We start from the raw sequence: 26825 nt of genomic DNA, 5'->3' as shown, positions 1-26825 counted from the left end.
ACCAATAAAAGGCGTGGCTCCACGCCCGTTCTGCCTTTCCATCCAAGGGCTGTTGACTCAATACTCATCCTGGGCAACCCTGATACCATGGTCTTCGGCAGAAACAGTTCGATCCAATTCAGCAACCCTGACTGAGACCCCCGCCATCCCGCTTTCATTCACCACCCTGCCTTTCTTAAGGCAGGCCAACTGTTGTTTTTCGCCGTTTCCAGGGTCAGACCTTTTTTTAAAATGGAGACCTTTGATCTACCATACAGCTTTGACATTCCCATGAAAACATACAACACAGATAACCCAAGAGTTGAATTTCGTTTCTAAGTGGAGATTTTTCTCTTTTATGTGCTTCTGTCTGGTGGTCAATCGGTCAACGAGAATATGAATGGAATCTGACCCTGTTCTGGCCTCAAGTCGTTGTCTTCAATGATCCAAGAAGACTGGAATTCAGATTCGAGATAACGGCGAAATCTCCCTGACTTCGATTGGACCTTCTACTCACGGCCATTGAGGCTTTAGTTCCCTAACTGACATTCCAACAGGTAATATAACGAGAATGGATGGGCTGGTCGGCACCTTGGTCGAGCTTAGACAAGGGTGATTTGCCCGCATCCCCGGGACCCCACCTCTTTGCGGATTTCGGAAAGGCTGGCTTGAGTCCAAACTTGCCGAGGCGTTGGGACCTTAGGCGCCCTCCAGCCATTATTGGGCCAAAGAGAGCATGCAATGCTTATCGTCCTTGGATATTGACCGATCTGGGATGAGTCCGGGTGTCAACTCTTTGTTTTTCCGGTTGCGGCACTTAATAACTCTTAAGTCCTACTCTTACTCCGCCGTCAACCATGAGTTTTTAATTCTTTGGTCGCAGGTCTTTGAGAGGGCAGCCTAGTTCATATTTTTTGACATGGTTCACTTAGCCGTCATTCTCAGGCTTTGGAAGAAAGTGGGTGCCTGCCTGACTCATGCATATTCTTAATCGAGTTGCCGCGTCAGATTTCAATTTCTCGTTCTCCGAGAGAAAAGCGCCACTCCCTCTTAAAAGGCGTTGGCGCCCGTGATCGCTCACTAAAAAAAAGACCAGGCAAAGGGGAGCCGAATAATTCATATTGAGAAAAAGGCTTCATTCAGAAAACGATCCTACATCTATTTCTCATAGCTGAAATGAGCCTGCTACTGTTTAGAAGCCTCGTCTTTGTTAATTAAGTCACCCATTGATCATCAAATAAAAAGCTTGGACCGAGCCCTGTGCACTCGTGGTTGAGCTGATTGGCGAAAGATCTTCTGCTAATAATACATGTAATGCCTAGACATCCAAGTACCATGAGTCACGCCGCTGGATTGGCTCGCCACTCGGAGTTTTTATTCATTTCCACGTTGTCTCTTTTTTTTTAGTTCCTGACTCTGGCCGCAACATGTCCAAGGCTAGCTTCACCGAGGATCAGATTGCAGATTTTCAAGAGGCCTTCCTCTTATACGACAATCGCGGCGACGGCAAAATCGCCGTATCTCTGATTGGCGATGTGATGCGGGCCCTGGGACAAAATCCCACCGAGTCCGATGTCAAGAAGCTCGTTCAAGAGCAGAGGGCCGACGACCGTGTGTCATTCGAAACCTTTTTGCCGATTTTCCAGGTACATGAATAACTGGCATCTTGAGAACCATGTCCTTAAGAATCATTAACTTTTTCTCTGGTTAAGTTATTTGGAGCGCAAGAGCTACCAATTTACTCTTCGAACCTCCCTCTCTTTACTCGGTAGTTATAAGAGAGGGGAAAAAAACGACTTTCCCATTTGCTTGGAGTACAAAAGGGATTTCTTTTCACTACTTCGTGAGTTTCATCTGTGAGAACCTTTTACAAGTGGCGTGACTATGACTTAAATAGAAGAAAGATCAGCATGAGCTAGATAAGCCTAGCCAATTTAATACTTGCCTGAAACGAGCGCACCATGAAACCACTAACCCAGAATATTCAATTTTTCTACAGTTTTTTTCCATATGAGTTGGAAGGAAAGTATCTGTTGCTCTTTAACCAACCTACTTCTCATTTTTAAGTGATAAGTCACAAGCCATTTTTTTGTACCAAGTTCTTTAAGGAAGAAGAAGACCAATAAGAAGTCCAAGTGACATTTCTTGCCCATTAAGAAACATACATTTTTACCCTATCCAAGTTATTACCAAAAGCTAATTTGTCAAAATGTTCTAGAGTTTTCCAATGGCTCCAATGAAGCAAGTGCATATTTTATCAGCGCAAGCAAGAACCAAATTTAGCGAGGAGGAAATATTTACGTAACATTTGCCTGTCCTGAAGAATAGCTAGCTTGTTTATAAATAAAATGTACCAGAACATACTAGAAAATTTATTCAGGCAGATCTTGAGCGGCCATCTATTATTTTTATTTATTTTTTGGGGGTTTCTTTTTTCACGAGCTTTTCTAGCCGCTACAGGGAATGTAATCCCCAGTACTATTAAAATGAAAGGTTATGATTCGTATATTTATTACCTTTCAATCTTTATATGACATTTGGTCTACCAACGAATTTGAGATGGCAGGCCGAGCTAGTCCTTGAATTTAGGGTTGATCTGGAGAGCTATCTAACAATTTGTCCAAGTCTGACTTGAAAGATGCTACCGGATCAACAAGGCCTACGTATTCCCTACGAATATTAGAGGGAAGCAAATTCAACAATGAAGTAGCCCGAGAAAGAAGAGAAGTGGACTTCATTGTTCGAACTAGCCTGGATTCTCGAGGGCTTGAAGGTGTTGGATCAGATCAGGGTCATTGGAAAAGACCAAGTCGAGAACGCTATTCTCTCTAGTGGCTACACCAACATGCTGGGAGAAATTGCGCAAGATCGCAAAATCCTCCAGCTTTTCGAACGATTGAGATGTCGATTTCGAAATGGGAATGTACTCATCGGGACTAGCCTCCCACTCTACAACGCTAGCCGGATAATTGAAGTCCCCCACAAAGAAAACTTTCGTGCAAACTGCGGGATCCAACTCTTTTCCAAAGAATTGGAGAGCTGACATAAAAGAGCTTACTGAACAAGAAGGGGGTCTATACATTGTTACAATCGACAGATCAAGCCTCCGGATATGACAAACTAAGACCTCTACATCTTCATTCGACATTTATACATGACTATAGCGCAATCGTTCCTAACATATAGGCATACACCCCATGTGTGGGAATATGGGATTATCAGGGCGTATCCTATCACAACGAACTAAGTTGAAACCAACTATGGTTAGTTCTTCATCTAAGACCCCTGGCCGAAGCCAGGTTTCTGTTATCGAGATAAATGAAATCTCTCTTTCAACGGTTAGTTCTTCTAAGATCTTAACTTTTGTGCTCTCTTTTTTTAGAAATTGGACAATGCACTTTCAAATATAGCCAGCCCCTTTACGGGCCTCTCTTTTGACGGACCAAGTTCACAAGATCTTGGACCATCTTCTCCAACCGTAAAAAAAATCCCTCTTATCAACAAAGCTACGTCCTACTGGAGGCAAAGCTTGAGCTAATGGGGATGGTTGGGTTTGAGGAATGGGTTGGGCAGCTACATAAGAATAGGAACGTATATAGGGGGGGGGGGCAAGGTTGTTGTGCACTACACGTGCACAACAACCAAGGAGCAACATAGGAAGTCACACCTTGGTTTTGGGTTAACTCGGAAAAACTTCCAACGACTCTGTAAAATACTTCTTAAGTGTGTCCAATCCCTTCTGGTTCCCTTAGTTACCACAGAGTGCGACTTATAGAGTTTAAGCGACAGAAACTTAACGCAACACAAATATTGAAACCATGCAACCTCACTTTGGACCGCCAGAGGTACGATGAAATTGAGGTGGATATTCATTTATGACAAGCATTGCCGCCTAAGTGATAAGTAAAGACGGCCAAATATGCAGTTAAAACCTCCGTTTCAGGCCATTAAGTATGCATAAAAGCTGGTCAAACATGCAGTTAGATATGCATTTAAATCCAAAATATATAATCTAAAAAGAAAAAAAGTTTGATTTCGAGAGGCAGGTAGCTGCCAAATTAGGGCAGCGCTAAGCAGACTTCTCCAAAATCTTTTTGACCTTGGCATTAAGCTGATCAATGAGAGGGTTCTTGTAGCAGACCATCTCGGCCACCCTGCTCAGAGAGTGAGTCACTGATTTTTTTCAAGACGTTCAACATTCACATATCAAGCTTTAGGTCAAATTCAACCTTCTTGTATTTGTCCCAACATCCTTTCTGCGGGCACTTACCTTAGACCGGCTCCCAGTCAAATGCCATCAAGGATGGAAGGTGATAAAGGATCTGTTCAATGTGGCCCACCCAGTCTACTGAAATAACCATGTCCTCCATCTTCACTTCTGCCCACGTTTTTTTGTAGCGCTTGTGACAATTTCCGTGAGCGCTGAACCAATTCAAGTCAATTTTGCTATATCACATTCAAGTCAACTATTTTATCCCTCTTCTCAATTTCAACACTCATTCTTTTATCTATTTGTCAATGACTTCAGAGTTAAAATGAGAAAAAAGGAAGGCATGGATTGGAGAAAATGAGGAGCGTCTTACTTAATTCATTCTAAGAATTCCAGTAACGATCAGTAGCGTGATCTGATATAAAGAGAGGGATATGATTGAACAGAAGTGAGGAACAAAGATACATTTTATAGCCGTTTTATCGAATTCATAAAGACGACCAAAACACCTTTTAGCTCACCACCAAAGTTAATCGAAAATGCCTTTACTTTCTAGGCAATTTGTGGTCGACGAAGTACCGACACGACCGAGGACTTTGTCGAAGGACTTCGTCACTTTGACAAAGACGGCAGTGGATTCATCTCATCTGCGGAATTGAGGCATCTTCTCACAACTCTGGGAGAGAAGCTGAATGATGAAGAGGTGAGTGAGTGAGTGCTAGAGATTGATTAATCCCTGTCCGTCTGCGTTGGTGATGCACCCCAAAACACACGTTGCTCTTCGTTCATCACTCTTCCAGGCGTAATTAAAAAAGAAAGCGTTTAAAAAACATTTATATGGACATTTTTGTAAGACAAGGATATTTCTTACTTTATACGTTTGTTTTATAATTGTATTCGAATAGCTTATGAATGAGAAGACGATAAAACACATTCTGTAATTAAGACAATACTTTCAGCAACCCATGCTGTATTGGAATGTTCACCAATCAATATTTTGATCATCCAATCAAAAGTTCAACAAAAAGCAAAAAGCGTGGCTTTATTTTACCCTTCATTGTGTAGCTCCAAATTGAAGCATCTACTGCATGAGACTTGTCCATCATCTGGAATTGCTGGTCTTCTCTTTTAATTTGGAATGCTTTGAGGAACAAAAAAGGTCGCAAAATGATGAAGATTCTCAATTTGTCGTTTGATTGGCATGCTAACAATACATAAACAAACCCCACAAGACCACACCAACAGGTTCATCATAGGAATAAAAACAGCACTTCACAATGTATCAAATTCGTACCGAAGGGCAACCAAATATTTGCCATAGGAATCTAGTCCCCAGATTCAAGCATGGTTCTACATTTCCAGCTCTCTCCCTCATTGTTTAAACTGCACTTTTTTCGAGGTCCATCCAGAGCTCTCTGTTGCATGCTCCCAATGATCAATAGCTGGTTTGTGAACCTGATAAACTTTTTTATGTCACAGGCTCGTTCTTAACTGTGGCTAATGTTAGGCACTGTGATACCATTAGACTTAGAATGTACTCTTCCTAACAGAAGTCGCGGGAGTGACTGTGGAGAGGTTTATTGAAGTTGCGTTTCTTTCAGGTTGAGCAGCTACTGACGGGACACGAGGATTCCCATGGGAATGTCAACTACGAGGAGTTTGTTCAAACTGTCATGAGTGGATAGTGACCGAGCTCCTTTCGGAGTTTACTCACTCATGCAATTGATTATATTGACGATAAGGACGATTGTTATTGAACTTCAAAAGCAACAATCCACTATCAGCTTTTCTTTGGACTTGAATGAGAGAGACAGTGATTCGAATACCACCAAAGACAGACGAGAATGTGACTTTCCCTTCCTCCTTTCCATTGACCGCACGTGTGATTAATTTGGCTTCAAATGTAATAATACCCCAGCATAAATACTAAAAACACACGTGCATTGTTCAAGCCCTTCATTCATCTTGATTCATTAGATCCTTCGTACTCCATGATTAACGAAACATCAAGAAAAACAAAGAGTTCTCTTCTTCATGTACCAGAGAGAAACTGATATTTCTTTCTAACTAACCATCAACATCACAAGAAAATGTCCTCTTCCTGTATACTTTTCTATTCTTATAAATCGAGTATTACCATGAAAAAGCCAATACATGCCGCATAATGATAATAATAAAAAAGACAAAAAAGATACCGATTTCTCTGTTAACAAGTTGTGTCTGAGTGCTCGTTATCTGTCATTTTGAAAAAGAGAGGGGCCTTTCATTTGAAGTCGAGCTTGACGTCAAAATAGTCTCATAAATGCATGCTTAATAGAGCTAGTTCTTTTTGATTGTATTGGAATTCGATTTCAAAGCCGGCAAATTGGACCCTACTCAGTGTTTTTTTTTCTTGAACAAGGTACGAGAGTCATATCGACACAAACATTGTTCACTAACTAAATCAGCGCCACTCTCGTAAAGTTGAAAGCATATGATCTGTTTAAAATTAATTTTATTTTTACAGTTATGATCATTATCACTTTGGATGATTAAATTCTCTTTGCATGTCTTAACAAACAATACACTTTCCTGTGTTCGATAAAAGAAAAATTTTGATATTGATGTGAGTGGAAAATAATCCTTGTGGGTGTGATGTGATGCATGGCTATTAATTTTTCCATGCTGAGAAAACACGTATGCTTCGTCAGATATTTTTTGCTACGATTTACATGTATGGAATGTTCTGGCCTAAGCAATTATGAATAAGCTGTTTGAGCTTGAGTTATGAATATGTTTTGAGTTAAAACTTAAAATCTATTTTAATTGTGGAGCACTAGCAGATTTGACGAAATATCGTGGGATACATCTCCCGTCTCCTTCATTTGCAGACTAGTGATACAACCAAGCAGAACATATTTGTCGGTAGAATAACGACTCTTTCCATTAGCAACCCATTTCTAAACCTCCTCCCCCACCAAATCGAATCTTTCCAATTTGGGTTGGGCTCAAACGTTCAAATGGATTCTAGATCTAAGGAAAAATTGTCGTGATGCTAACAACCAAGGAATTCTCAGTCAAATTTCACGAGAACTCCTTGGACCACCAGCAATTGCAGAAAGAACAAAATGGAGTATGAATCTTTTTGGGGAGAAGCCAAGAGAATAAAGTGCTTTGAAAGTTTTTCTTCATCCCCTTTTTTTATGGAACTTTGAACAAAGGACACATTCACTGTATGTACATATCCTAGCATGTTGGTGTCTAGAGAAGAAGTTGAATTCACGTTATCCGAAAATGTGCAATGGGATAACTTTTTCCAAACTACTGAAATGTACCGGTCGTTGCTGATGCGAATTGAGAAAGTCCAGTTGGAATGATCGCGTGAGTTATGCAACACTAGAAATATACATCATCTTGTTTGAAACGATCGCCCGGCCTCTTGGTTCGAGCTGATTATTGACCCTAAGTTTATCAGTCGGGGTTTCCGACAAAAATATGTGCCCTCTTTTCTTAAGCTTGTATATTGAGCTTTTTTGTCGCTAGGACAAACATTATTGTGTATCTGCCTGCAGATTGTTAAAGAACAACAGAAGAGGTAGATGACTCTACATGCATTTATTGCAGGATCACTTCACAATCTTTTCAATGATCTAGCCAAGTATAATCGAAATCCCTGGGTAAATCCGAAATGTCCCCATTACCTTTATCACTACTACCTTTACCTAGCAAAGGTAACCAGCGTCCATAATTTTTTTTTCGACATTTTGGTCCAATATTGGGTGCGATGATATCGCTCCTAGACGTTTCTTGCAACTTTGAGGAGGGCAATATTTGGACCATAGAGAAAGCAACAATTCAAATTCTTATACATAAATTAACGGTATGATATTGCCACACTTATTTTTCAAAGACTGCGCCTCCCATTGCAATGCATCTTTCCAACCTGGACCTAAAGGACTTCAACGCTTTGGTTAGGTCGGCTAGAGATAATTTCCCCCATTCACCCTCAACGCTGGTCTTCAGAGCAGTAATATTTGCATGATGGCCTTTAGTACAGGCCAGGCAGGCCCTCCACCCGCGTCCATGCATGGTAGTCGAGGGGATTCAAGTTTGGGCTATTGAGCGGTCACCAGGCCTTAGGCCAGAACCTCCAAGACCCCAGTTTGCGCTCGAGTGGTTGACACTTCTTTTTGGCTCTTTATCTCAACCCCAGGTCCCTTCAGATTATGGTGCTCATGGTGAAATACGACACATTTGCCTCCTTGGCCAGTTTTCGGGTGCTGCGGGTCGGATTGCGGGCGATTTTCCTCTTGTGCTTGAGATCAGTTTTGGAGACCTGAGTTAGTTCTCTTTTCCGCCATTTTGACGCTGAATATACCCGTCAGTCTCCCGGTGAAACTTTTGGACACCGTGGATGGTTGATTGGCTGATACCAAAGTTTCTTAAGATGGTTGTGGGATTATCATCAGCTTCAAGCCGCGCAATGATTTTCTGCGGCAACTTTTCCATTTAGATGTGGAATGGTCAAATGACGATTGTTTTCTTCCAATTCAGCTATAAACAGCTGAAAGACATCTCCTGAATGTAGGATTAGCAAAAAACTTTTAAAAGAGTCATGCCCTTCACCTTTATTTGTTGTTTGAAAAAGTGTAGAAGCGATTTCATGGCACCCGGTATTTGATCTCATTTTGTGTCTAAATTCGGTAACTATTTGTATGGTGTTCGCCACTTATAGCTGTTTATTTGATATTGTGATAATTTAAGGATGACAAATCTTATCAAAAGTCTTGCAAATTGCTGTAAGGCACAATTTGCAAAAAGGTTGTTGTGAAATCAGCCCTCTAAAGCCACATAACTCAGCTGCTCTTCTGCTCCATACATTTTGACATAATTTCGTGTGAAAGGGCACCTTAGTGTGCCCTTATAACCTATTGAATATTTCATGTTATATTTGGTCTTTAACACTGTTGTAAAGTGCATTATATAGGTTTTAAACCCGTTATCTGACGTAAACATCATGAGAAATTGTGCAGAGACCCAAGCCAATTCCAGAACTGGCTTCAAAAGTTTTTGGATCTTAAAATCAACTACATCCGCCACAAAATCGCACTGTGTTATGGACACCATGCTCTCATACACTTGATTTTTGAGGTGGTTTCACAATATTAACCAGTCCCAGGGACTGAAGTTCGTACGGATTCATGAGATGGCATCGAATCAGGTTGTTTTTAATGTATTTTTGTGCCTTTGAGATTGTGCATCAACTACAGTATGAGGGAGATATAGAACATTTGAGCTCAGCCAGCAAAAGCCTTGGTCTGCAGGAACATTTGGTCCACTCAAGACCACCATTTCTGGCTTGTTCAGCAAAGGCCAAAAGTTCCAAGACATAACCTATTAATATTAAGGCCCACTACAGTAATCAGGGTCACGTGTTAGTGTTTGATCAACGTACCTAAATATTTGAAGGGTATTATGATATCATTTGTCTTCTAAAGCCTTTTGATTCGAATAGAATCCTTAAGACTATTCCTTTTGTCTTTGGCACCTCATTTTCAGGACATTGTTTTTCGCAGGGATATCTTAATATTCTATTCCTATGGTCTTTTTGTTACACCTTGGATACCAATCCCTTCATGAGTTAAGCTTCCGACTTATTTAAGACATACAAAGGTAACAAATGAGCAACATTAGAAGCACGCTCATTAGTTCTAAGGCTGGCTATTAGTTCCTTCATGTTTTACCCATTCATTTAAATAACAAAACTTCCCTTTCATGATTTCTGGATCGGAGAGACACTAACAAAGGTTGTAAGCAGTCATTAAGAGACTCGTAAATGTTGAGTCATTTCGTGATTACTGAAATATTCTGAAACCTGTTATTTATGAATTTACGATGGCATGAGTCTTCTCGAGTTTGCGTCTTCGATAAAACCTTCATAGCAATGGTTAAATCGATCAAATTATTTTGAATTTGTTCGAGTTGCTTATTTGTTTCTTAAGACTCTCCAGTCAAATCCTTGCCATTGGTACTCCCAAAATCTCGCAAAATAAGTGGAGAGCCGGAGTTTTTGTTTGCAAAGCTGATATTCTTAAGAGTTTATCACAACTGGTTTCTCCAATATGAAAAAAGGTCTTCAACAATGTGATCAAACCACCACTGAGACAGCTTTCCCACCAATGCATGAGCCATACCCTTGTTTTCTCGAGTTGTCATGGAAAATTCACCTTTGCTTTGCAAAAGGTTCAATTGCATATATTTCGCTTTACTCGAAATGAATGAGAAAATGTCTGGTTTTCTGAACAAGCTCCGTTGATAAAAGAGCTCGAGTAGCCAGTCTTTCCATCCCAATTTCATGTTTGACTTTGAACCAATCAGTGGATCTCCGCTTTGCCATCCGTGAGTGTTACAATATGGAACAGAGTTGCACTCTTGTCCCAGAAACGGAATCGGTTCCATAACAGAAAGGCTTTCTTGTCGCTTTATCACTTGAACCTCCTCCGCCCATTTCGGTAGACGGCAACAAGCGAGTAAAGAATCATGAATGATGGCCACTGGGTGGGAAACTTGCATCTCAGGAAAAGCTAAAACCTTTTCCCAAAGACCACATCTGATAAGATTTTGTTGCCAATGGAGATAGAACAAACCAGAGATTTTCTAACCTGGCGATAAAGGTCGTTGTTGATATTCAATTTTTATTGAAGTAGACTTTGAAAGAACATATATTGAAAAGACTTGCTTAATTTCTTTAGTTTTAGCGACTATTATTTGGCTTGATTCATGGGTCTGAAGTAGATGTGGTTTTTTTTTGTCTTGATGCCGTTCATTTAAAAGTAGAATGTGTCACTCTGGTTTCATGGAGCAATCGCCACATCTTCTGGGATCCATTGTCCGGTTAGTTCCCGTTCTGTTGTCTTCTTCTTGGCGGGTCCTGCTTCAAATTCTTCCTACATTCCTGAAATGTCTTCCATATCCCTAGGGCGTCTTTCTTGCATTTTAGGATTACCCAATTGAAAATTGACAGAGTGGAGTGAATTCGTTTGAATTGATTCGCTTGACTTGTTCCAGTACGTTTTCAATGCTTTTAAAAAGCCCCAATCAAAGGGCGTGAAACCTATAATCAGAGGTCTAGGTCTTGTTGTTAATCAAGCCTCGTAAGAGTCCTGGCTTATTTGTAATGATCCCATCAACTCCCGAATAAAGCAACCATTTCAACTCCTGCTCCGAATCAATGGTCCAAACGAATATTTTGATGTAGTTCCCAGTTTGATGGAACAACTTGTTCCTTTGTTCAACGTTGAACCGTGTCATTCTCTGGATCGAGTCCCATCGATTTAAGGCTATGGGCGGTGCACCAAGATTGACTGATGTCCCGCAGCTGGCCACGCCTCCTGGAATGGCATTGAAGCGGCTGACATGGCCAGTGATCCAAGGGGAAAAAGACGTCGTATCTTCAACAACTTGCGATGAACGTAGAGACGGACGCGATCCGGAAACCGAAGGCAGAATACTTTTCATAAGACTCCTGGCAATATGAGCCCTGTCTGACGAGCCCAAACTCAGCGCCAATATCTTGGAAGCAGGTACGCTATGGAATTGAAGAGAGCGTTCCAAAGCTAGGAAGAATGTTCCAAAATTGCTCGCTTCCACTTTGATGTCGAACCAAATGAAATGAATTCGCTCGTCTTGGGCGAAAACGTGGAGCCAATCATCCAGACGTACAACTGGCACTGATCTCCCAGAGTCCCGGTCCAATTGGTGCCAATCGCGAAGAATCTCGGCACAAAGTAGTTCACTCGCTGGTGTTTTGGAAGTACGAGGAACGCATTTTCCAGGCACACCAACTCCCAGACTATCCAGAAAATGTAGATCCATCTCAAAAGAAGTCGTTTTAAATATCATCAGGGAGTTCGAAACCAACCAACCTCCTTGCCACACTTAAGGGATTTCGGGGATCTGCGTCATGCCACAAGACGATTTGGTTATCTTGGGACATGATCAAGTCAATTTCGATCACATTGGCGCCATGTTTGAGGGCAGAATAGGTGCTCTGGAACAGACAGAAGTATGGGTATGAAGGCCAAATCAACCATTCGTCCTGATTTGGTGCTTATTCATTCATCCGTTTCTCATTGGGAGCACATCGTGTCAATGGCCAATTGACATCGCATGGAATTGGAACCATTTGGTCATTCCTAATTAGGCGAAGAACTTGCTTAATCACACTCCCCTTACCTCAATGGTGTTTTCACAATATTGGATCGGATCTCCTCCCGCATGACCGATAACGAGGAATTCATGCCACCGTTTCCCTCCCAAGGGACAATGGGCGCCAATTCGCGGTCCAGCCGTCACCATCGTGGTCAAAATAGCCGATAAAGACAGTGTCTGTATGGGCGAAAACATCGTTTTCTCTGATGAATAGGCACTGATTTTCAAGACTCAACGGCTGAACTTTGCCATCACTTGACATAGAAACCACTACTTTATTCAAAGCACGGACAGCTCCAGTTGAAACATCAATGAGATTGTTGTCTGACCGTCTCCTTGTTTTTTGAGCCTGGCTGGCACGTTGTCCAGTAGTTCTGCCCATGGCATTTCAAGAACACACAACTGCAAGCTTGAAAGACTTCCGCATTTCCGCATTGACGAACACCTCGTTAATGGAAGGTAGATGATCAAGGAAAAATCAAGGACCCGGGTTTTGAAGGTATCTTGCCCAGAGCTTGGTTGCAGCGTGAGTACCCTGACCTTCTAGTGCGCACGTAAATACAACTAGACGTGTGTTTACGTTAGTTCGTTTGTACTAGATAGATGTTTCCATGAAGCGTACGCACTGCACACTAGAGGAGGAAAAATGAATGCCATAGGAGGGGGAATTTTAGCAGTCAGGACTTGAACTGGGGAACAAGAGTCGATAATAAATTAAAGAGTTGAAAGGGATTTGTTTGAAGGTGTTCGGTTTTTTGCGACACCTAAACAGACATCCCTTGCAAGTTATTTAATAGATGGTAGTAACAACGCATTGATGATCTTTCAAAAAGCTTCTTTGCGATTTTTGGCGACGATTAAATCGATTTTGCATTTTCCACGGGATATGAACTCCTGTTGCTTCTTTCAAGACTTTTGAAATTAACCCCCTTGGCACAAATCTGTTCCGCATAAAAAAATACTTATTTTCTTTTATAACTCCTTACAAACCATCAGGCCGAGTTTCTGTTTCCAATAGTGTTTTGATCCGACTACAAATATTCTCGCACCATGTACACTAGGTACCATGATTGTCCAGCACCCACATACCCATTCGAATGCTACTCATTTTATTTGACACCCCCCTCCATCATTCTCATGGTCAAGGGTCTCGATCAGACGTGTTTTCAATCGCGTCGAGTATTGGCCATTGTCCAAGTCGAGTTACATGTTTGTAAATCTGTACAGCTCCCTTTATGTTGGCTCTTTTGTGATTGGAGTGGCCCATTAGGCCCTTGTTTGTCTTGTTCCTGACAAATGAATGGACGGGAAGTTGTTCTTGAGAAGCGGGAATCCAAGAATAATTGTCTAACTCGTGGGCTTGTGATTGACCTCCTCGTCGAGATGGATCGAGGACAATTTGGTGTATGTGTATATATGTTGAGCCTTTGCCTGTGCATAAATTCAGGTCAGATCCGTTTCAACTGAGTTTTTCCCCGAGGCTCCTCTTCCTTTGATTTTGACAACGGCGTTTCGCGCAGCTCACCACGGTTGCCCTCCTGAAATCGCGATGGGCTCGAGGTTGATTCTCGGAGAAAATTGAAGGTCTCTGAAGAGATCATCTGCTGAAGGTCTTAAAAGCCGAGGACTCTCAAGGGGATCCGGGAGAAACGAATCGGAATTTCTCGTGAAAGGTGCCGGAGTTGAGGAGGATCCTAGGCATAATTACTCAAAGCAACATCTAACGAAATCCAGTCGGATCTCAGAAACCCACGAGACAAAACAAGAAGCAAACACTATCAGAAAGTCTCTCAAAAGATATTTCTTAGGTGAGTGGCTTATTATCAAAATATGCAAATCAAATCCGAGCTTCTTCCTCGGCTTTAAAATCTTGCTCGTTCATTGCTCATCGATTCACTTCGTTCTGGTTCGATAATGTGGGAAATCGTCTTTTTTCAAATCTTTCTTGTCACCTTAATGAGAGCTGTGGAGTTTCCACTCAAACATTGCTCCAACTGATATGCATTTTGCATTTCTCCAATTCCATCCTCGCATTTCATTTTGAGACACCTGAGATATAGTTCATTGGACCTTGTTTGCGTTAAAAATCCATGTTATCTTGCGTGTTCCAAGATTGGATAAGTTCCAATTCGCCACCGGATGCATTTCCTTTTGTACCACGTAAGGTAATGAATGTGCAATCTATTTGCATTTTTATTTTCCGAATACACAGATGATGATGCGCTAAAACAAAGAAATTGTATAGGCTCTTCTGTTCTGGAGGGTTCAAAGTGCACAACAAATCTACAAAGGTGATCACATTTTGACGAAGACATATGACTTATTAAACGAACGTATGAAAATCGCATTCTTGTTCCGATTGCAATAAAGATAAAAAAAAATCAAATAGAGCCACTTCAACAAACCGATAAACTTTGTAGATAATACATCATAAACAAATATTTCGATTTGTCTCCAAGAGCAAACCTCCGTTGCAATCTATGACCCCCAGTCCCCCCAAAAAGTAAATCAGCCTGATTTTGTGCCGCCTTCATCATAGCTGGAATCGATCTGATCGGATTCGGATCATCTGTATAAATAGCTGACCAAAAATCAATATCGAATGGCTCCAGAATTTTACATTGATCTATTCCTTCTTTGTTCGTTGCTCATTTCTGTCCCATTCCCTTACTAGAAATGACCAGATGCTTTGCTTCTATGAACTTGTTAGCCCAAGAAAGGATGGGTTAATGATATGTTTGCCGCCGTGCTTGGAATATGGGACCCAGCCCCCGAGCATTTGTTCCCAAAAGGCGAATACTTTCTTGTAGGCTCCCCATAAATATGTTTGTTGTACTGTACCCCTGATACGAACACAGAAGCATCTTGCTCGGCTCATTCCGTAGGGAATCGTTTGGTCATAGGATACTTCCAGTTTATGGAAATGCCAAAGAATAGAGTGTAAATGATGGAGGCCCAGCTCAAGCAAGGTGTTGATTAGACGAGTCTTCGAAAGGCAAGAGCTTAAAGAACCTTCGCAAACACAAAGCAGGAGGAACTCTTGAGACAAGCTGGAGCATTGTTCTAGAATCTGGCCTCCCAATACCCCATAACCCTTGACACAGGAAATGAATGGGCTTTGGGTAACCCTTGCTCATCATTGCTTGACCTAGAGAGCCTTTTTTCATCTGCTTTCCATGGTCCAGTTTTATTTTCATTTTACCACTTATGCCTTCCAAAAGACAAGCTAAAGGTGAAAAGGGAGTCAAAAGAAGAGATTAACCCAATTGGTAATCTGGATATTTGTATCTACAGAATGTGTGGGAAACCGATGGAAATTCAATTTTTGTGCATGCTTTCAACTTGATGATTTGATGACAACACAAGTTTTAAGTTTGCCCATATGAGATTGTCTTCTGTATTGCTCCAAACTGAACAAATGCATACTCTTTTTACTTCATTTCTCTAGGTATAAAAGACTTTACAAATCAATTGATGACTTTGGCCAAAATATTGGAATATTTTGCGAAAATTTCACTTTTATCTCCATTTTGACTTCGAAAAACACCTTTTGCTACACAAAATACTTCTTTTACATGAGCTGACAGGAATTGAAAACCTTAGTAAGGCTTCAAATTGAAAGTTTTCATCCTAATTCTTTTGTTCAAGGTTTTATATTGGTAATTCAGGGAGCGAAAGTATTTGGTTTTAAAGATTGTTAAATAATACACGGAATGTAATTTTTGATAGATGCATCTCTCCTCAAGATTAGGTTACATAAAGCCAGGTGAGCTTGATTCCATCAGGTATTGAATGGCCTTCAATGCATAGGGGTATATGGCCATATCTGCCGGTTTATTGTAGATTGATATGCAATTTTGACAAGACATTTCATACTTGATCAACCAAGCTCTCGAAGGTCAATTTTCCAACTCTGTTACCAAGGTCAAGGAAAGGAAGTGATGTTGAAAAAAAAGCAATAGAATTGCAAGAAACTAACAGATGATACAGTGATATTGTTCACGATCAAGGTGGACTGAGCATATTCATTGCCCTGTCTCCCAAAAATTCAAATTGATGACTCGAGTTTTCAAACACAAGCACAAAAGTCACGATTTGTCACTCTTGGGCATTATCCACGTAAAAAGAATGAACTAGAAGTTGGAAAAGTACAACGTGTCGAATAAACATTGGTTCCATCAAAAGTGAACGAATAATTGTTGTGAAATGTGAAATATTTTGCATTCAAATAAATCTTTTAAAGATGACAGACAGTACTTTCATTTGAATATTATGATGAACATTTTTTACAATTTGTCACTTTGCGTAACTATTTTGATAACCTTAAACTGACTCTTATTGGTGCAAAGCAATGCTTTCTCTGGAACTGAAGTTCTTTCTATCTTGAAAACATTATTGGTCCAAGCATCTTTCAAACATTCTTCTCTTAGAATACCCACGACCTTCTATTGCGAAGAAAGAGCTCAAAATGAGCATATCACGTCTGACAATAATGAAGGGGTTAATCGGATTCATTTTATGGGTAATCTGATTACCACAGGTTGATGTGTTGTCTCATTTTACCATTTCAGTTACAACTTAAAGTACAGATGAATATTTCATGGGTCTCTAATAAACATTCAAGTGTTCTTAAGGGCAGTGCCTAAACAAAGAGCGCAATTAATAATTGAAGTTGTATATACATTGCCAACTGTGTGGTTGGATATATTGGACGAGTAACTCCAGAGATGGTATCATCATGCTAACTCTGTACAAGTTGATTGTTCAGTCACATGTTCAATGCATGGGCGTTGTTGATCCGATGGTAGACTTGTACAATTTTTTAAATAGAATTCCACATCAACCATACATTCAAGGACTAGTTCGGTTTGCCAATTCAAATTCGTTGGCAAACCAAATTTCATACAAAAATTAACAAGTAAAAAATAGTCTCCAAATAACTTTTCAGTTTTATCGTACTGGGGGGATTGCCTTCCCTGTAGTGGCAAGAAAACCTCCTGAAAAAAGGAGACCAAAGAATAAGGGCAAATAAACCAAAATTTGCGAATGAAAAATAGTCTAGATTTTGTTTTCAGGATCCAAGAAGGACATTTTTACCCCAGTCAAAACACTCGCTCTGTCTTTACAGCCCGATTCATCTTCTCGTCCAGCTCATAAACAGTCCTCACTAACCGGTTAGAAAGAAACTGATCATGCATCAACGCGCTTTATCCTGCTCATTTCACGTGGATCGCCTCCACATGTTTGCTCTTGTAATGACGACGATTGTTGCACTCATTGCTTTGGATGCATCGGAAGCAGGACCGGTCCCCGGGTATGGGCGGTTTTTTCACACCTCTGAGGACAGCAGAATCAATCGGAGAGGGTTCAAGTCGTCGCTTTTGTCGACAGCTCGAGGTTTTGGCAAGCGAAGTGGAGAAAACACCTTACCTCCCATGGCCTCAGCAACTAATAACATAGACGCTCCTGTCAAAGCTTTGGGAAGGTAAATAATAATCTTTATTGCCAGAATGATTTGACTCATTGGTTTGCCTATTCGTGTTAACAAGTTTCACGATGGTTTGAAGAATGCTGGTATGAGTTTAAATATAACATGTCTGAAGGATCACTCCCATTCTGGGAAAAGCCACTAGAGTCGTGGATGGTAGGTGGGTCCATACCAGTTGTATGTCGGGACGCCCTTCGAAGAGATAGTCTGCTAGTTTGGGGCAATGAATGATATTGAATACGTACGTGGGGGGAACTCTTTCTGACATTTCCCTCCTCAATATCCGACACACTTTGTGCAGCACACGGGCTCATCTGGGGGGACAAATCGTGTCTTACCGGATATTGTTTATCGATTAGCCGACCGGAATCGTATAGAATTCCAGAGCTCATTACAGAGCAAATGCCTTAGTGACACTGAGTTTGTCACGAAAAATAACTGAAGGGAAGTGGATTGTGACTTTCTTTAATTTGATTGAAAGTGGGAAAGTGGAGATCAATGAAAAGTAGAACTGCTCCCTGGAACCGCTGTGGAAGGAAATCTTACTTACAATCAACCACCAAAGTTTTGCCTTGAGTGAAAAGATCTCATAACAGGAATGGCTGTTTTCAAAATTGTGCATTATTCAATTTAAAATGGTTAAATAAAGAGTTGGTAAATACACCCGTATACTTGTAGGTGGTGAGGTATGGCAAATCAGCTCTTCACTTTTATCCCCAATTCATGAATTGAGCCCGCCACTATTGGAATTCTGAATTAAGATATAAATCTAGCCTCTTAATGCATGAATGCTTGACTTTCAATTTTGATTACGAGGTCCTGTCCAAACTAAATATTTTGCTTCCCAGTTTTGGTAAACTCGTGCTTGGAACAAAATTATTCACGTTGAATACGTGGTCGTGTGCTGAAAAAAAGCCAAAGGAAAATCAATGCTCATTCATGAAATATGACGAGGATATTCCAGCTTTTTCCGGACATTAAATATAATTTTATGATTCATGATATCACTCATCAATCAGTTAGCATTTTGTTTCTTGGGCAATAACCGATAGGCCTTACTGAATACTGATAATTCGTTTTGACGGCCAACCGAGTCTGCATCAATATAAAATTCTGCCCAGGAAGCCGTTGAAAATTGTGTGCATCATATCTTTTATTAAACGAAAAATTGGTTGCATATCATAAAAACGTGTAAATCTAGTGATTTAAATAACCTTGAAGCTGAACACTCCGTAGCCTTTTCCTCCTACTCTCCAAGGACAGACCTTCGAAAATATCAGTTAGTCACGTTCCATTATAAAGAGCCCAGTCAAGCTTGTTGAACAAAGATCAGTGGGTTATCCAAGAAAAATGAGAAAAGGCTTTTGAGTGTTGATTCTACATTAAAACTTCATGTAGTTTTAACGCAGATGTTCGGAAAACTAAAATTCTTTTGGAGAATCGTATTTTAGATAGCCAAGTGTAGATGTGTTTTGCATTAAACTTTGTTTTTGAATGAACTAAATTGATCGTGTTCCGCTCAAGAGACTCATTTTGATTGGAAATGATTGGAATTTGAAATTGTGAAATGAGCTCAAAACCATAGCGAGGAAAATGACAAAATTCATAGTGCGCCTTATCGTAGAGATATTTGATGTAAGACTCTACACTTCGTACGTCAGTTCAAAGAAAGCCCTGAGAGACGCTGACTATGGCACACATGGATGTGACCAGACCTCTGTTTTAATCGTTCCAGGGGGAATGTTCCCACGTACCATCTGGCGGAGGAAGCCAGCGCTAATCCCCGTTTGTTGGCACTCCTCGTGAATCTCTTGGATGTAAACGGAGACGGCATGATTTCGCCGTCGGAAGTCCTCCGCGAGGAAATTGTCTACTAATACCAGCGAAGGAATAGCCATGAAACAACTAACCAACTACTTATCCGAACCCAATTGCTTCTCACCATGGCGAAATAAATCAGCAAGAACACCAAATGGGAACTCAACAACAACACCTACAACAAATACCAGCAAAGCAACATATCCGCACTCGTTTTATGGTCGTTCAGCCATGAGTAGTGGTGACTGATGCATCCATTCATTCATTCATTCATTACCTAACCAACCAATTATTTCATTATTTTGCCGGAATGCTGATGAGATTCTAGTTGGTCCTTGTTCAAAACAATCGTGAAATTGACCCTGAGGACAAGATGATGTCGCATTGAAGAAATCGATTGTTCTTTTCGCTTTGCTTTCATATTCTCTAGGAGGAATAATGCCGAGTAAGCACACATCAAAGTAATGGAGGAGTTTAGATACCTGATCCATGGTTACACAAGTACAAATAATCATCATTCATCACCTTGTTCGACGTTTCAAGATTGTCTTTTTGAAGAGGATCAACACCGATTTATTTTAACCGTCTATGTTTCGTCTGCCGACATATTATATGCATTCAAACAAACAAGTGAAAAAATAAGGCAAAGTTTTAAGTTTGGGCTGCACAGATTTGCGTATTTTAATGGATCTTTGACTCAATCTTTGGTGGACAATGTTCGACTCAACAACCACTCCTGAGGGACAACTTCTCTTTCACTCTCTCGACCTCTTTCTATTGTATCTGCACGTCGTCTCGAAATTCGAAATCCGACAAAAAATCTGCTTCAGAGGGCAACGCGCCTCAATAATACCAAGTTTCTCTCAGTCAAGAAATATACTCAACCTTGTGAAATGATGTCGTCAACCACTAAAACTTAATCCCATTCCCCTCCAAAAAAATCAATGTAACAGTTATCCCTGATGTCAAGCCTTCATTCTCATGCACTTTCTATGCATTGTACTCACTAATTTTTTGTTCCGGTGACACATATCTTATTGACTTATTTTTCTTTAAGTCTCATGAATACGCTAACAAATCATAAAAGTTGCATCGAAACGTAGTTTTGTTCTATTTTTTTCTGTTCTTACTTTTTCTTGATTTTTAAGCAGTGTGGACAAAAAGTTTTCATAGCAAAACCTTCAAAATTCTATGCAACCTTCCATAAGGAGGGATTTCAATAAACACAGAGGGGACAAAATGAACATGTCAAATCTCAATAATGGCTCATCATTCCGGGTCCTCAACGAGATCACGTTTATTTATCAAAAAACAGTAATGTAATATTTAGATCACACCATGATTTTGTTACCTTCCACAGTGGTTATTTTTTCTGGTTAAGTGTTTGCTTAAATGCCACGGCGTCTAGATATGGTTTTCTTAGTCAAAGGGACAAGAGGAACAAGTTTAGTAAAAAGCAACTTCTTTAAAAGTAGCTTGGATAAAGGTTAAATCCAGGGCTTGAGTAATGCTACCGGTAACACGTTACTTTTCTTAAAAAGATTACGGCAACGGTAGCGGAACGGGCTTTCAGCCCTCCAGTTGCCGTTACTTTTTTTTATAAACTAGGGAAAGAAAAATGGGTAAAGGTTTCCTACCCGAGTGTTTCCAAATTCAGTCTCAAATGCAATAGCTTACTTGCCATTAATGGGATCAAATAAATAATCAAGGGAGACATTTGTTTCACTTCATATTTACTAAACGCTTTTTTGTAGTTTTAGGCTCTCTTTTTTCTGCAAAAGCAACGGGTAACGGTAACGGTAATGCGTTACTTTTTTCGGTAACGGTTCAAGCCATGGTTAAATCACTTAAAGTACATTAAAACGTATCATTGCCAAAAACGTAGGCAATCAGTATTGAAAGTACTTTTAGTATTTCAGGTTTTTCTACATGCTTCAAAAAGGGGAAATATTTTGATTTATTTCTAGGACATGGAAAAAGATTATTATATTTCTTGGCAATTGCTTTCAGATATGACCGGAGCAATTTATTGTCAAATTTGATGCAAATGCAATTTTTCAAATATCTTATCGTTTGCTTGATGCATTTTTTTTTTGTGCGGACTTCCTTGGATTGTAATCCCAGCACTTCAAGACGAGAAGAATATTTATTTTACTTGACTTTTATTTATGTATATATTATTTGATCGACCAACGAATTGGAGTTGGCTGATCCAAGACTAACTTAAATCTTGCTACTGGATCAACGCTTACATAAGCCCTACGAATATTTGAGGACAGCAAATTGAACAATGAGTGAGCCCGAGAAAGAAGAGAGTTGGACTTCATTGTTTTAACTAGCCTGGATTCTCGAGGGCTTGAAGGTGCTCTCAAAACGCACGTTAAGCCTCTACGGGCACTACAATTGACCCTAAATCCTGGGTTGGGACAAAGCTCATGGATGTTTTTGAAAAACGTACAATATCAGATACCTTTCGTACCTTCTCTGAGTACTGTACAATCCCAACTTTTCTAACCTCTCCCAATACGAGAGCTCTCTCATATCTTCAATGTTCCTATTAAAACATCTTTGGACCTGCTCGAGCTTTTGCAAACCTGCTGAACTAATTGGAGCCCAAATGGGAGAGGCATATTCAAGATGCGGCTGAACAATCGACTTGTACAGAGTTAGCATCGTGACACTATCTCAGGACTTAAACGTGCGATATATCCAACCACATGTTTGAAAGGCCTTACCAACTTTCAACTGGATATGCTCATCGAACTTTCCATTATCTTGGAGGACTACACCTAAATCCTTCATGGATGAGACCTGCTCAATGTCCTTACCTTCATCATCTAATAGTGGAGTGTCTAATGGCGTCGACCCAAAGGTCATTGGGCGGAATTTCATTCCATTCAAGGCCATGTTACTCGCAGCAACCCAGGAATAAATTTGGTCTAGGACCTTTGCCAGACAACCGGAATCCTGACCATTCCTACCAACTACCAATTTTGTATCATCAGCATAACAATAGATACTGACATTATTAATACCAAGCTTCTGAAGCGGAGCAATGAAGATAATGAAAAGGAGAGGACCCAAAATGGGTCCCTGAGGGACACCCAACTTAACATCATGTATGTCACGAAGGGATCCCTCAACCTTAACTAATTGTTTCCTACCACAAATGAAACTTCTTAACCAATTGAGAACCTTGCCTTGAATCCCATGATCTACCTTGTCAAAGGCTTTGGCATAGTCGAGATAAACTACATCGACTGATTCATGGCTCTCCAGTCCCTCAAAAACCTGCTCAATATGATCAATCAGTTGGGTAACCGTGCTAAAATGTACTCGGAACCCGTGCTGACTAGGAGGAAGGACTTCATTGACCTCAAGAAATTCAACAAGTTTGAACTTCATGATCTTCTCAAACACCTTCGCAATATTCGAAGTGAGAGATATTGGTCTATAGTTACTGGGGAGAGACTTTTCTCCCCCTTTGAAAATTGGAAAATCATGAGCTACCTTCAGAGAAGAGGGGAACTTGCCCTGGTCCAATATGCAACGCATCAAGTACGAGAAAACAGGAGCAAGAACCTGTGAGCATCTCATCAGAAACTGAGATGTCACTCCATCAGGGCCAGGGGAGCTCGAGAGTCTCAAGTCCCTGATGGCCTCTAAAGCATCTTGATCTGTGACTACAAGATCATCTAAATGCTCAGCTTGACAGGCCTTGCCAGTCCCAACAAACTCATCAATAAAGCAATGGACTGTTGCTCCTAAACTCAGTGGAGTTGAAAACACACTAGAGAACTGATCTCCAAGTATGTTGGCCATAGTCTCTACATTGTCTATGGCTTCCCCATCGACCTCAAAGGCCCTACAGGGTGTTTGATCTTTCTCTTAGAGTTTGCATAAGAGAAAAAGCCTTTGGATTCGACCTCGCCTCTTGAACAACTCTACTTTCCTTGTTCAACTGATCTGTCTCAATGGAGGCCTTAATTCTACCTTGGATTAAATCCAACTTTCTTTGAAGGCTAGCCACAACTACTGGATTCAAAGTGCTCTGGAGCCTTTTTGCTAGTTTGCAACTCTTTTTGAACAAATTCTTCCTATACTTCGGAATTTTAGAATGTGCCCCGCCCTGTGAAACACATTCAGAGATTGCTAGACTGGAACTGACGTGTTCAAAAACTAGAGTCATTTTGTCTAAGGCTACATCCATGGACGATTCCTTTTTCAGCATTGAAATGAGATCAAGCTCCCCTAACCTTTCTATAATCAACGGCCAATGTTCATCTTTGAACTTGAACTTAGCCAGACCGACCTTTTTGGCCGGTCTTAGTCTAGAGCACGCCGGCTTTTGAGTAATGGTCGACCCCATCTCGAGAACATGATGATCTGACAGATTACTAGGTGTCACATGGAACATACTGGATCAGATCAGGGTCATTGAAAAAAGACAAGTCAAGAACGCTATTCGCTCTGGTGGCTACACCAAATTGCTGAGAGAAATTGCGCAAGATCGCAAATTCCTCTAGCTTTTCGACCAACTGAGACGTCGATTTCGATACGGGAATATACCCATCTGGACTAGCCTCCCACTCTACAAAGCTAGCCGGAAAATTAAAGTCCCCTAAAAAGAAAACTTTTGAGCAAAACTGCTGTCCAACTCATTTCCTATGATTTTGAGAGGCTGACGAAAACGAGCTTAGTGAACAAGAGGGGGGCCTATATATTGTAACAATGGACAGATCAAGACCTCTACTTCTTCCATTAGACATTTTTACATGACCTAGTGTCATGCCATTTCTAACATATATTCATACGTCCCCATGTAGAAAATGGATTGTTCAGGGCGTATCCTATCACATCGAACTAAGTTGAAACCAACCATGGACAGCTCTTCATCTAAGACTCCTCGTCGAAGCCAGGTTTCTGTCATGGAAATGAACGAGACCTGCCTATCTAAAGCTAGTTCCTCAAGAACCTTGATCTTTGTGCTGTCTTTTTGGAAATAAGACAATCCACATTCAAATAAAGCGCTTTTATGGGCAGATAGCCCTTCGATGGACTAGAGCTATCAAATCTTTGACTAGGCTCTCTAACCTTAAAAAATCTTGTTTTTGGACAAAACTAATGGTGGCGTCTAACACGAGAAACATTCTGTCACAAAGTTTGCCTAACAATTTCGGAAATGTTTGGTTTTTTGACAAACAGTTCATCTCTGAGCCGTCTACACGTGAAACTACCCGATCAAAACGGTTTGACATTTTTTTTGATTCAGATTTCTAATCAATATGAACTTGCAAAATAATCGTATCATTTCTCATGGGTCTTCATTCTATATTTTATTTATGCACGGGTAAACAAGATGATTAATATAATGAACATAGGGAAACTGAGGAATAAAAACACCGATGGGCCTTTTTGATGAGAATGTTTCGCTTTCCAAAAAGGTCCTTTATTTTGCCATTTCAATTTGTGTGGTCATTTTTGGCTGAAACCGATTACTATTTGAAGGCGTGTTTTGCCCGTTCTATGCTGTACCATAAGCCACCATGATGATGCAATCTAAAAAAAAAAATGCTTTTCGAAAGGTTTTCGACATTCATTTTGACGATAAATCATAACCAATTGTTTGGAAACGAAAACTCGACCAATTTTTCCATCCTTCATTATAATCGTGAATAAATGGACAACAGTTTCTCTAAGGAGTATCATAAACAATTTAATACCGAGTACAGGTCGAAATATGACAACGATATATGTTCAAAGTCATGTCAGAAACGTTAACACAAATATAGTAAGAGCTTAAAACATGACAAAGACAATTTGGATATTTATATGCAGTTAACATTACAGATGGCAGACTAAAAGAGTTCAGTTTTAAAGAACCAATAAGGGACCCGCCACAAGAACAGACGGCATTTCACAGGGACGTGATGGCCATGGGCAGCTTTAAGTAATGAGTCAGTGGGTAGGACTCGATCCGTTGAGATCCGACTGATCTGGCTTTCATGGCTAAAATGGCGGGCGGGGAAATGGACGAAAGAGCAGCCAAAGTGGCTGGCTGGTCTGGATGCTGGGGTCTCAAGGGTGTATGTACGTAGAGGACCGGATCATGGCGTGTGGTCGGCCGAGGGTGACTAATAGGGCCGATGATTCCGTTTTCTCTCATGATCTGATCAACTTGTATCGGATTAATCTTTCTTGGGGTCAAGGTCAAGGAAGGTCAAGGAATCCATCCATTCCATCCATCCATCCGTAGACGTTTAGTTGCCATCTCGATGCGAAACAGCTGAAGAAGAAGATGCCCGTAGAGGTTGCAAGATTTTAAGCGTCTTTGTGCGTGATCAGTTTCATTTTATCGCTACTTATGCAATACGTTAAAAATAAATGACTTCATGAAAAGAGCCATATGAAATAACCAGAACGACGAAAAGAAGAAGACTCAGCTCGTATGGTCAATTGCTGGCAGGTCAATAAAAATTTGTACAGTGGAACCAGCATATCATCTACGCTAATAACGCCAATTCCCTTATTGACTCATAGAATCAGGAAGGAAGATGACGTCATCATCAAATTTTTGAGAGGTCACTCCTACTTTTGAGGCTTCATATCTCTTTGCTGAGAGGTTAAATTGAAGATTCAGTTTTATCCATTAAAGAAATGGTTCATGCAGGTAGGTATTTTATAAACTGTTCTAAGTTTCACTATTAACATGAACAAAAACTAGTTTTAGAAGAAAAAGCCGTTTTGCGGCTGATTTTTTTGTATTATGAATTTTCGTATTTTTGCAATAAACTTTTGAAACCTGTATGTTTTGTTCTCTTTCTAGTCAATCTGCTCTTTTCCGTCAATGCATGCTCTTCGGTGAATTCATCTCTATTCTGTGTATATATACCTACAATTCAAGTCAATAACAACTAGTCATCACCGGCTCACGACCACATAACATGGCGAGTCGGTTTGAGCCAACCTATGAGGAGCATCGCCCCCGGGTTGAAGTATCGCCCAGGAACAGAAGGATCGTCCACCGACGGAAGGGATCGCCCACCGGACAGAAGGATCGCCCCACACCGGATGGAAGGATCGCCCACCGGACGGAAGGATCGCCCGTTGAACAATACCCGCCATTGGACGAATACCCGC

General features: G+C 40.6%; 1 protein-coding gene and 1 long non-coding RNA gene across 2 annotated transcripts; both read left to right on the top strand.

Annotated features, from left to right (window-relative positions):
* Nucleotides 1–342: 342 nt before the first annotated feature.
* LOC131883058 (myosin-2 essential light chain-like) lies at nt 343–6140 on the top strand. The gene is made up of 4 exons (XM_059230387.1): nt 343–536; nt 1387–1625; nt 4746–4892; nt 5791–6140. The coding sequence occupies exons 2-4, from the start codon at nt 1407–1409 to the stop codon at nt 5872–5874; spliced, it is 450 nt and encodes a 149-aa protein (XP_059086370.1). The 5' UTR covers nt 343–536; nt 1387–1406; the 3' UTR covers nt 5875–6140.
* Nucleotides 6141–13956: 7816 nt separating this feature from the next.
* On the top strand, nt 13957–20787 carry LOC131883004 (uncharacterized). The gene is made up of 3 exons (XR_009373565.1): nt 13957–14187; nt 17508–17864; nt 19603–20787. It is a non-coding gene; the product is annotated as an uncharacterized LOC131883004 (long non-coding RNA).
* Nucleotides 20788–26825: the final 6038 nt, after the last annotated feature.

This window comes from Tigriopus californicus, chromosome 7 (assembly GCF_007210705.1).
Source record: "Tigriopus californicus strain San Diego chromosome 7, Tcal_SD_v2.1, whole genome shotgun sequence".
NCBI lineage: Eukaryota > Metazoa > Arthropoda > Copepoda > Harpacticoida > Harpacticidae > Tigriopus > Tigriopus californicus.
This window is presented reverse-complemented; position numbering and strand designations above follow the sequence as displayed.